Here is a 12,723-nt window from a genome sequence, read left to right on the forward strand (position 1 = left end):
GTGGTCCCCACACTGCCCTCTCCCGTGCATCCCACGGGACGGGTGGAAACCGAGGTCAGGGAAGGGGGGATTTGATTTGCCCAGTTACCCCGCACCCCCGACTGTCCGACTCCAGCCCCGCTCCACGGACTGAGAGACCACGAGGGGGTCTGGAGTCTAGTGGGGCCGACAGGGTATGGCGCTCACCCCATGGGCCACATTCCAGGGTCTCTCCTCCATCATCTCTGCTCCTCCTGTTCTCCCCGCCTCGCCCCTCCCTCTGCCTGGCATCCAGTCTTTCTTCTAGAACACAAAGCTGACCATGTTTACTCCCTGCCATGAGTCTCAGGAAGCTTCTCGCTGACCTCAGGGCAAGGTCCCAAATCCTCAGCCTGGACCGTGAGGCCCTAGGTGGTCCTCCCCCTCCCCCTCCACACCTCCCTCACCCAGTGCTCTCCTGGACCAAAGTTCTTTGTGGACCCCTGGGTTTCTCATCCCTCTGGGCTCCTGCACAAGCTGTTCTGCCACTAGACTGCGGGTCCCCCTCAGGTCTCCGCTCAGTGTCACCTCCTCCAGGAAGCCTTCCCTGGCTCTTGCAGGCCCTGAACTTGGCTTATTCTTGCTGGCTCGTGACTGATCGGTCACGGGTCTGCCCTCCTGTGGGAAGGCAATCTCCCTGAGGGCAGCGCCACGCCAGCAGCACCCCCAGGTCTCGCCAGAGGGGCTGGCATGCAGTGGGTGCTGGCTGCATGTGTGTTCAGCAGAGAACGGCACGTGAAGGAGAAACAAAGTGAGGGGCGGGGAGAAGGAAGAACGAAGACATGATAGAGCACATCTGTTCCCACCAGGGACCTGTGCGGAGATTAACATCCCTGCAAATGCATTAATATGTCAACGAAGATATAAAAGCAGGTGATAACAGCTCAAGTAATGCTGCTTCCCACCGAAGCCCGTATTCCTAGGAGCCAAATTTCAGAAGAGCAAGCGCCGAACAATTGCTCAATCCCCAGTGCCTGGTGGGAAGGCAGAGAATCCGTGTCTGGTCCTGCTTGCAAGTGTGACCGGGAGCAGGGCGGGGGCTCAGAAGCAGACAGCCTGGGCTGGGGGAGGGAGGCCATGGGAGCCCACAACAGCGGCCTGCAGAGCCGGGTCAAGCCAGCAGGGCAGTGAGGACCTTGAGGGAGAAGCAAGGAGCAGACCTAAGGACTCGGGCCTGGGGGTCCCATTTAGAGGCTGTGCTGCCTCAGGGAGGTGACTAAACCTCTCTGAGCTTTGCTATTTGAGGAGAGCGTAGAGTCAGTGAGTGATGCACGTGCTCAGTACGGTTGTGGCCCACAGTAGGTGCTCCATCAGCGGGGCTGTGATGGTCCCGCAGTCCAGACTCACGGGTGGGCCTGGTTCTGGGCCCTAGGAAGTGGGGCGAGGGGGATGGAGCGGTGTAGGGGTTGTCGTGGGATGCAGAGCAAGAGCCAGACCCGGTGCTGAGCCTGCCAACTTCTCAGAGACCCCTGGCCTCAGCTGTTATGTGGGAATGAAGATGCCCCTCAAGAGCTGGAGGGGCCCCTGGGAGGTCACCTCGGGGACGATGCCCACTGGAGGGTCCCAGGCTGAGAAACAGAGACCTGGGCCACACGCACGGCTCTGTCCCCACATTGCTGGGTATCCTCAGGCAAGTCTCTTAACCTCTCTGGGCTCAGTTTTCCCTTCTGTAAAATGAGGCAGTTGGACCCACAAGACATGTTCCCAGATTCCGTGAGCTGGGTTCTGACCCTACGTGGGGTTCTATCCCAGCTCCTTCTGCGAGGCAGGTGAAGTGGCCATGAGCCCGTGGGCAGGCTGGGACCGTGGAGGCGGCCAGAGGGGTCCTCTTTGTCCAGGGTTGGCCCTCTCCCAGCAAATGGGGATGAAGCCCAAAAGGGCACTCAATGGACCACGGCTGAGGCCTGGGGGCATCGGCAAGCGGGGCTGAGGGACCCCGAGGGGCTGCCTCCGTCTGAGGCCAGAGCAGCGAGGAACTCAGGCTGAGGAGGGGCTGCCTGACCCCGGGATCCCCGTGTCCGGGCCACCCCTAGACCCCCTCCTCCCGCCAGGCCCTCACCTTGATCATCTGGGAGAGGTCGCCCGCGTCGGCCAGCTCCAGCACGATGTTCAGCTCGTTGTCCTCGATAAACGAGTCCAGGTACTTGATGATGTTTGGATGGTTCAGTTGCTGCCCAAAGAGAGACAGAGAGGAGGCGGGACCAATGAGTGAGGGTACAGCGCCGTGCCTGTCCCACGCTGGCACCCAGCCGGCACCCGGCATTTGCTGGAGAGGTGAGTGCCTTGGGGGAAAGGCCTGCGCTTGGGAGTCAGACAGACCAGGGTGACATTGGGAAAGCCATTTTGCATCCCTGAGCCTCAGTTTCCTCATCTGTAAAACGGGCATAATGTTTGGAAGAGGAGTTGTGAAGATTAGATGGGAAAAGACCCTTGAAATGTGTACAGGGTACAGTGAGCGTACAGAGCTAAGACTCAGTAGATGCTTGTGGAATTGATCCTCCTCCTCCTCACCTCCCATGATCCTCCATGGCAGGGCCAGGCCCCTACTGCTCTGTCGCTGTGCTCTGCTCGCCTGCAGCTGGTACTCAGAGGTGTCTGTCTCCTTCCTCCTTCCTTCCCACCCTATCTCATTTTCTTTTTTTTTTTTTTTTTTTAAGGTTTATGGCACTTTTTTTTTTTTAATTTTATTTATTTGTTTTTCCCCCAAAGCCCCAGTAGATAGTTGTATGTCATAGCTGCACATCCTTCTAGTTGCTGTATGTGGGACGCAGCCTCAGCATGGCCGGAGAAGCGGTGCGTCGGTGCGCGCCCGGGATCCGAACCCTGGCCGCCAGCAGCGGAGCGCGCGCACTTAACCACTAAGCCACGGGGCCGGCCCCTGTCTCATTTTCTGAGCCACCCCTTCAGTGCTGAAGCCCTGTCCTGGCCTGACCACCAGGGCATGTGTTTGCTGCGGTTGTGTGTGGAGCCTGGGCAGGACAGCACCCCTCTGGCTGGAAGTCACCCCCTGTAGGCTAAGAGGAGACCCTGGCAACTATTTATCACTGAAATGGACTGTTTATACCACAATGACTCCAGGATGTGGGAAAGCCCCCATCCACGGGGGCTCCTGTCAGCTGACAATCAGAGGCCACTTTAGAGCATGTTTTCTAAAAGGCCCAGAAGTTGCTCGGAGAGGGACGCATACCTACGCTGCATGCTGATCTGTGCCTGTCCTTGGATTCTAAACTGAGGGGGGGCAGACATCACACAGCTCAGCCAGCCCCCATTCCCCGCCCTCGATGGGTGGGCACCCCTCAATAGGCCCCCAGGGGCCACAGGTGGCCTCTGCTATTGACCCCAGCTCCTCTTCACGTGTCTGCCCCTCCCTCGACACCCACCAGGTCCCCCCAGAGACTGACTGCACTCTGCCCCAGGGCCCACTGCCTGTCCGAGTCCTCAGGCCCCCTGTTCCTGCCAGCCCCTTGGCCAGCAATGGCCCGTCTCGCAAGGCTGTCCTGCTGGGCTGCCCAGCAAACGCTGTATTACAGTTTTAGCTTTTACGTTTAGGTCTATGATCTGTTTCAATCTTTGTGTACGGCGTGAGGTAGGGGTCAAGGCTCACTTCTGTCCCTTTGGATGTCCAGTTTTTCCAGCCCCCCGGAAGGAAAGTCTTCCCTTTGTCCACTGTATTTGCCTTTGTCAAAAATCCCCTTCCCCAGACTTTGTTCTGAGGTCTCACTAGAGCTAACACTGGCCATCCCATCAGCTGCCCTCAGCACACATCACTTTTATGAAAAAAGTATCAAAGTAAGTGAATGGAAAGTTGAAAATGCTTTAAAATCTCTAAAGCACGTTACGAAGCGCTGGCGTTGTTGCCATTATCATAAATGAGAACGCCCTGTTTCTTCACCCCCCTCTTGGACCTCACCTCATTACTTCACAAGGAAATCTCACCCCCTCTCAGGGAGGGCTCCCCGAAACCCACCCAGGTCATCGGTGGTCTGGGCATCATAGTTTTTCAAATGAGTTGGAAAAATTAGAGAGGGGCTTGGGTGGGAATTAAAGCTTCTGTCGAGGGGGCTGTTCCCCCGAAGTGCTGGCTCCTGGGAGAGGAGGAGGCGGTGCCTCTCGCCACTCCTGGGAGGGTCTGAGGCCGGGAGGTGGAGCAAGTCCTCCTTCAAACACCGGGTCAGCCCACAAGGCAGAGGCTGGGGCAGACAGGGGCCCCAAAGTCAACTGGGGAAACCCCTGAGGCCTGGAGGGGGAAGGGACTGGCCCCGGGCCCAAGCTGAGCCCAGACGCTGGTCCAGGGACCAGGGACCGTCGTCCACCTGGAGTCCACTTCTTAGCCTGCGGCCTCTTAGTGAGCCCAGCTGGGTCGGAAAGGGAACACGCTTGGGCCAGGAGCATGGGAAGTGCTCCAAAGATGTGAGTGGTTGGGTTTTGGCTGGCGGTGGTTTGTGAGTGGGGGAGGAGCAGCTGCGGGAGGCGAGGGTGCCCTACTTTGGCTTCATGTATCGGGGGTTCATGACAGAACTGCACCTCAAGATTCATCTCAGTGCGGCTCCTCCTGGAGGCCCCGGCCATCCTCTCCCTCTCTCATGCCCCACAATCCATGCCCACCCTCTCCTGAGGCTACATCACGAAGATCTGGTCACCTCTCTCCCACCAGACTTGGAGCTCCACGGGCTGGGGTTGTCCCTGAGGCCCAGGGCCAGGCTGGCGTGGTGGTGGCTGCTGGGGGATGGACAACGGCCAGAGGGAAGGAAGGCAGAGGGGACACTAAAGGGCCCATCAATGTAAGGTCCCCTCTTTGAATCTCCTCTGTCAGGCCTCGCTCCCTCGCACTCAGGGCCTCTCCGGGACCTGACACAGAACGAGTCTGTCTGTCTTGGATCTGTCTTCCCACTGGGCTGCATCCCCTGTGTCTAGCACTCAGTGCTCAAAAATTGTGCTGAATACATGAATCCATGAATCCACACCTGCATTCCAACAGGGCCGCCTTCCTGCCCAAGGCCGGCAGCCTCTGCAGCGCAGGTTTTGGGTTTTGGGTCCTGGAATGGGCGATATGAACGATGTCGTCCAGTGGCCCCTCTGAGAACTGTGTCCTTTGTTTTGTAGGAAACACCTCGTGCCCTCGCATATCCTGTTAACCTCCCCTGGGCAGGCCGGGGAGCAGGACTGGCATTCTGAAAGGAGCCCACATTGCCTGGCAGAGGTTATAACCCTGAGGACAAAGGCTGCCTCTGACACACCAGGTGCTGCGCTGAGCCCTTCTCACTGATTCCCCGACACCTCTGAGGACAGCACTGTTGTCATCACCCCCTTTTACACAGGAGGAAACTGGGGCCGTGAGAGGTCAACAGTTTGCCCATGGCCACACAGCTAGTGAGTGAGGGGTGTGACCACCTCCAAAGCCCACGGTGGACGGCACTTGGCTGCCTGGGGAGGACAGAACCCCTCCCACAGGCCCAGTTCACGCCATGCTGGGCCTGCTCCACTGAAGGGGCTGCGGTCGCACATTCTGCACCCAGCGACCCAGGACAGGGGCCACCCCAGTGAGTGCTCACAAGTCACATCTGGCCATTTCCCCCCAGCTCTCAGCCACTTCAGGGGCTCCTCTGTTCTTCTCATGTTCAAGTCTCGCCTTCTGAGTGTGGCATTCGAGGCCACCACGCTTCACCCCCCAGTCCACACCGTGGGGTTCTTCAGCAGGCTCACCGCAGCCTTCCAGGTTCCGGGACGGGACCCTGGCCTCTGCGGGGTTTCTCCTGGGCTCCCCGGCCCCTGAGTCGGCCGGCATCACCCGGGACAGTCACCATCAGCTGCCCACCCATTCCCCCACCGCCTAGGGGTCCCCAAGGACAGGACTGAGAGCCTAGGGCTGGGCCCAGTGGAATAAACCGCTAATCTGAAATCCCGCAGCTGTGGCTTCGGCAGGCGTCTCTGCGACGGGCAGCCCCACTTTACCGAAAACTGCTGAGCCAGTTGTCTCTGTTTCGTGGGAAGGGAGTGAGTGCCTACTGCGTGCTCACCTGCACCAGGCCCTCTTCAAATACTACTGGATTTAATCCTCTCTATCCGCCCCATCTCACCATTGAGCAGATGGGCAAACTGAGGCTCCGGGAGGTTACGTCGCTTGCTTAATGTCACACAGCTCGGAAATGAAGACATTAGAATTTGAACCCAGGCCTCCAAAGCCCGCACCTTTCCTCCTCCTCCGTCACCTCTGAGATCCCAGGCAGAACTCTGAGCCTGGGGAGTAGGGAGGGATCCCCAGGAAAGAGTAGCTCCAGGCTGGGGCCAAGTCTAGTCCAGAAAGTTCTGTTATCTCTGACTCTGGGGAAGCCAATGGGGAAGCCAGAGGAAAAGAAGAAAAGGACAAACGACGACCACAAACCGCCCCCACCTGGACAGGCCCTGGCAAGTTGTCTGTCCTTCATACAACCCCGTCCAGTAAGCCCACCTCTGGCTGAACCAAGGACTTTTGCCCATGGAGGGACCCGTCGCCAGTTGTGCATCCCGCCTCCTCCTTGTGGGAGGCCTGGGAAGGGCCCAAAAGGATGACAAACCCGGGGCCCCTCCAGCACCAGAAGCCCTGGGCTACACACTTGGCTTTAATCCTCCCCAGCACCCCAGGCTGGCTCTGCTGTCTCCCCTGCAGGGAGCGTCTCTTGTACCGCAGTGATTTGGGTGCCCTCTGGGGGAAGGACTTCAGTGCCTGGCACTGCCCTCTACAAGCAGGACCGACATGGGGCTAGGACAGGCAGTCTGGGGGCACCGTGAGGCCTGTACACTGGTCAGGAGGCAGAGGTGAGGCAGGGTCCACGCCCACGCGGCTACAAGAAAACGAATGAGCTGCTGTCCACAAAAGGGCGTCGTTTCTGAACCTAACGGGCTATGGGTTGTGATGGCCATGACGTAGCCCAGCCTGGGGACCAGGCCACTTTGACAAAGCGAGGGGCTCCTGCTTGGCCCAGGGCACTCACCTTCAGGAGGCCGATCTCCTTGACACAGTCTTGCCTCGCCTTGGCGTCCATCATCTCGAATATCTTGGGTGAGAGGAAAAAGAGAAAGAGTGGTTAAAACCCAGCGCCCCCGCCAGGAGCCACAAGGACGGGACTCCAGGCCTGGGTCTCCCACCTCCTCGCCGACGGACGCTCGTGAGGACAACGGTTCCCTTACTGGGCGCCCACCACGTGCCAAGGGCTGTGCTGACCACTTTACGCCGAACCCTCACGGTGACTCCCAGGAGGCAGGAGTTACTGTCGCCGACTTACAGAGGAGACCGAGGCCCAGAGAAGACCAGTGACTTGCTGAGGTCACACACTGGTACGTGGCAGGCCAGGAAACACGCTCAGAGCCTCAGTCTTCACCTCTGCAAATGGGGCCAATAGCCCGACCTCACAGGGTGGCCGTGTGGCCCGAGTAAGACGTGGGCACAGCACGCAGCCCCGTGCCCTCTCCCATCCCTGCCCTGCTAGAGCTCCTTCAGTGCAGGTCCTCCCAGCTGCTTCCTACTTATTTCCAAGGAGCCCTCCTTGGAAGACGAAGAGCAGAAATGGGCCTTTTCTGAACAGAGGAGCCATCTCTCCTCCAGCGATCTGGGGCTGCACGGGTTCACAGATCAACGAGGAAACCATCACCCCGGTGGGCTCCAAGCCAGAGTTCTTCGCCATCTCCCCACCCCGTGACTGCGTCTGAGCTGCCTTCTCTCTCCTGGGCCTCCCCTGCCCAGGCTGTTCATCTCATTCTTTAAGGACAAACGAGCAAATCGAGGGCCGCAGGCAGCTCTGCTGGAGGATTTAAAGCTGTTTCCTGCAGCAAAGCCACGTGCAAACGGGCCCCGTGGCTCTTGCCGAAGTGCTTCCTCTGCTGCTTAAAACTGTCTGCTTGACCCTCCTCCTCCATTTAGGAGGGACACGGAGGTCGGGAAGGACGCTCAAGCCCAGAACCAGCCAGCGAGTGCAGGCCCCAGGGTCAGTCGGACGCGGATCTGAGCTCGGCTGCCCCTTCACTCACTCTGTGGGCCCGGAGAGTTATTCACGTCTCCACACTGTTTTCCTCATCTGAAAAACGGGATGATAATCCCCACATGCAGGACTGCTGTCAGCATTCTCTGAGCTCCCGGCACCACCAGCAGACAGCAGGTGCTCAGCGCATGCTCATCTGTCCTTTCCTTACGGCTCACAATGAGCGTTCATAGACATGGAGTCCACCTGATTCTTTCCACAGCCCAGTGAGGTGGGTACTAATTTCCCTCATTTATAGAGGGAGGGGAGGGCAGCGAGGGGAGGGGAGGGCAGCGAGGGGAGGCGAGGGCCTGGCCCAGGGCCACAATGTTTAGACACAGAAGCCGGCTCCTGCGGTGCAGCTCTGACCCCCCAGGGTCGTGGGCTCACCTGCACCTTCTTCAGAGCCACCGTCTTCCTGTCCAGCAGGCAGGTCGCCTTGTACACCTCGCTGAACTGCCCTCGGCCTATCTTCTTCTCGATCTGGAAGTCTGCCAGCGAGCAGCGGAAAGACAGGACATTCGGGTGCCTCTGGAGGGGAGGGACAGAGGGCATCAGTGAGCAGCCAGGCTAGAGCGGAGGGCCTGGAGCTGGGCGGCTGGGGACCCGGGGGCCGCTGCCCCTTCCAGAACCCCAGCCACCCCAGCAATGCCCTCTAAGGTGCAGGAGGGACTTTGGTCACCAACCCCCATCAGAGCCTCCACGGCCCTTCTCGGGGCTCTCCAGAGCCCTCCACCTGATCCTCGCAACGACCCCACTCTGCAGATGAGACACCGAGGCCGCCCACTGGTTTCCTCCATGGCACTATTGCCATCCTCCAGTATCTGATCCCTTGGGAGTTTGCTCGTTTCTGTCTCCAGCCCCCAGAAGGCTGGCCTGGTGGGGCCAGGGCCTCGCCCACCTTGTCCACTCCTGAATCCTTTATGCCCAGGTGGGAGCTGCCAAGGAGAGCAGGTGCAATAAACGTCTGAAGGAGTGATGTGAAGTGCCTGGCCAAGGTCACACAGCTCGGGGGAGGCCTTGCAGGGTCTCACTAGCCCTCCAGCCCTCCATATGTAACCCCCAACCCTGACCCTGCAAGTTATCCTAAGAAGTGGCAACTTCCCTCCTGGGGAGGCCATTCCCATCTCAGAGATGAGAAAACGGGTTGAATTTGAAGCCTCACATTCTGAGCCCGTTCTTTGGATAAACTGCCCCTTTTATGGTGACGAGAAGAATCCAGAGGCTTCATGATGCCTCTCCAGGGACCAGCATTGAAACCCAGGGTTAAGCTATAGGACCTGCCCAGGGATGGAGCCGCCAGGTGAGGCAGCCTTGGCCAGGTGCCTCCCCCACCCCCAGCACGTGCTCTTGGGGAGGAAAGGAGAGGGGGAGGATCCGACGCTGGAAGGGAGAGGAGATGGGAAGAGGACGGGGAAGAGGACGCCACGCCTCTGGTCTGCCCCTTGTCAGCCTGGAGAGAAGGGCCCTGTTGTCGCCATGTGACAGATGAGGCAACTGAGGCCAGGGGGCCGGCTCTGCCCCCTGTCACACCACATCCAGACTTCCCCGATGGTTTTGGGCAGAGACCTGCTCTCCCTCCGGCTCCTGCCCCCACTTGCCACGCTGGGGTAGGGGATCCCCGACACTGGGGACCCCCCCAGCTGTGTGGTGACACAAGGACAGGGTTTCGGTCATTGCTGGATGCCTCACACGTGGTAGGTGTGCAGAAATGTTTGTGGAGTTCAGTTTGGGGGGGGGGGGCGAGAAACACTGAGAGCCGTTGAAGCGGGAGCAGCGGCTGAATCTTCTGACGCAAACATGCCTCTTCTGGACCTGGGTCGGAAGCGTCCAAGAGGGTGGAAGATCAGGTGTTTTATTGGGCTGCATTCTGGAACTCTCCCTCACCTGGAATACCAACGTTTAGACCAATAGCCCTGGAAGAAGCCTTGGGAACCTGGTGTGACTGGGAGTCGAGTGTAGGGCCGGTGGCCTGGGGTGCCAGCTGGTGACCTTGGGTAGTTACACAGCCACTCTGTGCCTCAGTTCCCCCATCTGTGAGATGGGGTAACAGAAGCATGCGTGTCCCAGAGGGTCGCTGTGAGGGTCACGGGAGAGCGCAGAGCCCGCACACAGTCAGTGCTCAGTGGCTGCTGTTGTTACTGACAGGCGTGGGCCCGGAGCAGCTACTCCCCGGCCCCCGCTCCCAGCAGAGGCCTAGCTTTGTGCCAAGGAAACCCTATCAGGCCCCCTCCTGCCAGGAGTGAGGGATGGAAGTCCACGAAATCCTGCTGCCTCCTTCCCTCCGCAGGATAAAAGGTGGGCCGACCGTGACCCTGAAGTCTTGAAGCACAATTACCTCCCGTGGTTGGAGACGTGAAGACGCTCCTGCCTGGGGAGCCGAGTGGGAGGGAGGGCTGGTGGAGGAGGAAGCCGATGGTCTCTTCCACCATGTGTGCTGTCTATCAGGTAAGTTCTTTAGGGACAGCAATTAACCCACCTAGATACTAAGTGCCCACCAAAGAGCGAGCAAGCATTTACTGAGCACTTACTGCATGCGGGCACCACGCAGAGTGCTTCCCATGACCCTGTGAGTAGATGTCACTGCTGTCGCCATTTTAGGAAACTGCGGCTCAGAGAGGAGGCAGTGACCCGCTCCAGTCCCCGTGGGGAGAAACGGCAGGGCTGGGATTTGAACTCGGGACTGGGGACCCCGGAGCCTGCGCCCTTTGCACTGTACCATGTGACCTCCCAACTGAGATTCCGCCTCTGCATTTCCTTCAGGCCCCCTCGACTAGCAGGCCGACACTTCCTGTTTCAGCCCCGCTTCTTCCAGCCGCCTGAGCCCCACTCGTCCCCCGACCACGGGCCTCTCCAAAGGTGGACCCCCCCAAAAGTGAGCAAATGCTCGGGGCACGTTTGTTGAATGACACAACGGAACACCCTCAAAACAGCCTGGTGCACAGTGTGACTTCGTGACCCAGCTACTGTCACTTCTATGAGTGCAGCCGAAATCACACATCCTGGGAAAAAGGCGACCTTCTGGGCACTTGCAGGAATCACACGTACTCATGAAAATACTGACAAGCTGTCATGTATTAGGCGCCTACTACATACGCGTCAGTTACTGTACTAGCTGCTTAGACAGATTTTATCTCCTAACACCCTGTAAATCGAGGCTTATTAATCCCATTTTATAAATAAGGGAACTGAGGCTAGTCAGTGGGGAGCTGGGACTTGAACTCCCTGATGAGCCAGAGCCAGCCACACTGCCAGGTGACATGGGGTGTCACCTGGGCCTCAGTTTCCCCTCTGGTACAGAGAAGGGTTTGGAGGATGTGACTAAGGGTCCTCACTCTGGGAACACTGGGCTTCTTCTGTGACGAGCAGGAAGTTGGCTGGGGTCCCTGCACTCTCTGCCACCCCAGGGATGTGCCCCGCAGGCCATGCTGCCCAGCTCCACAGCCGCCCGGAAGCTCCCAGAGGACACGGGTGACATCCCAGCTGGCATGGCTTCGACTCCAGCTGCGCATCTACATATGCAATGGCCCAGACTGCATTTCCCGTCACAACCTACTTGACCTCATTAGAGGAAGGAGCTCCTGGCGGGGCATGTTACAGGCAGCAGCAGCGTGGCGGCGGGCACAGTCAGACAGGCTCTGGGGGCCACCACTACCCTTGCAGGGGTTGGGATGGGCCCCTGTCCCTGGGACACGGGGCTCCTGGGCACAGCTGCCTGAGCCAGCCGAGTCCCAACCCTGATTTAACTCAGGGGCTCTGAGTGGAAAAGAAAAAGGTGAACTGAGTTCTTGCCCCAAAAGGCCAGGCCCCTTTCTGTTGCCACCTCCAAGGTCTGTCTCTGGTCCTGGGCCAGCCGAGTGAAGTCATCCACAAGGCAGGGACGAGGGGACGTTAGTAACACCAGCCCCAGGATTTCCCTGAGGGTTCCGGGAGACGAAGTTGGTGGAAAGGGCCCGTGGAGCTCGAAACTGAGGGCAAACGTGGGGCTGGCCCCAGAACGGCTCGCACGATGGCGGCTCCAACAGTAACAATCCTGACGGCCTTTCCGGAAACTGCTCATGGAATGCTTACCGTCCCCTGTTTCTTCTGGGACCCCATGCTGGCTCCTGGGGAAAATAAACACAATTCCTGGGGCACAGGTTGGCAGAGGGGTGACCCCCGCTCTGGCTTTGTCAGTTGAGACACTGACACTGGGGCCCAGAGGCTTGGGTTCAAATCCTGGCTCTGCCACTTCCTGGCTGTGGGCCATGGGCAAGCCCTCTGGGTCTCAGTTTCCTCGTCTGTACAGCAGAAATAATGATGGTGCCCCCTTCAGAGGGGCGCTGGGGGTTAAATAAGGAACGAAAGCACTTAGGAGAGGGCCTGGCATGTAGGAAATGCTCTGTGTTTATTGTTGTTATTATTATTGGTACTCGCATTGGAGGGTGTCTGTAGAACGGCTGCACCTACTTCCTAGGGGGCTGGGGATGAGCCAACGCAGGGTGTGCACAGCACCTAGCCTGGTGGGTGCCCGGCCCAGGGAACAAGCACAGGGAGTTCTCAGCTGCTGTTATCAACATCACCACTGTCCCCACCCCACCGAGGGTCTGCACTGGGCATAATTCCAGCTCTCAGCTGTTTAGCTGTGAAAACGCAAATGAATTTTAAAATATAAGATAAGATCCATGACATACTGTTTGCTTAACACTCACGATGCTGGATGCCATGCTGG

At 58.7% G+C, this 12,723-nt stretch overlaps 1 protein-coding gene across 3 annotated transcripts in view; it reads right to left on the reverse strand.

Moving 5' to 3' along the window:
* NEK6 (NIMA related kinase 6) overlaps positions 1-12,723 on the reverse strand; it is an 88,776-nt gene that overhangs the window by 27,965 nt on the left and 48,088 nt on the right. For all 3 annotated transcript variants that reach the window (XM_087419116.1, XM_087419115.1, XM_004423434.3), the window contains exons 3-5: positions 8,403-8,543; positions 6,990-7,052; positions 2,078-2,188 (exon numbers count right to left, since the gene is read on the reverse strand). In XM_087419116.1, the coding sequence (XP_087275242.1) occupies positions 2,078-2,188; positions 6,990-7,052; positions 8,403-8,543 (315 nt within the window). The remainder of the gene's footprint in view (positions 1-2,077; positions 2,189-6,989; positions 7,053-8,402; positions 8,544-12,723) is intronic.

The sequence above is a fragment of the Ceratotherium simum genome, chromosome 29 (genome assembly GCF_057802395.1).
Source record: "Ceratotherium simum simum isolate JZ-2026a chromosome 29, ASM5780239v1, whole genome shotgun sequence".
Lineage (NCBI taxonomy): Eukaryota > Metazoa > Chordata > Mammalia > Perissodactyla > Rhinocerotidae > Ceratotherium > Ceratotherium simum.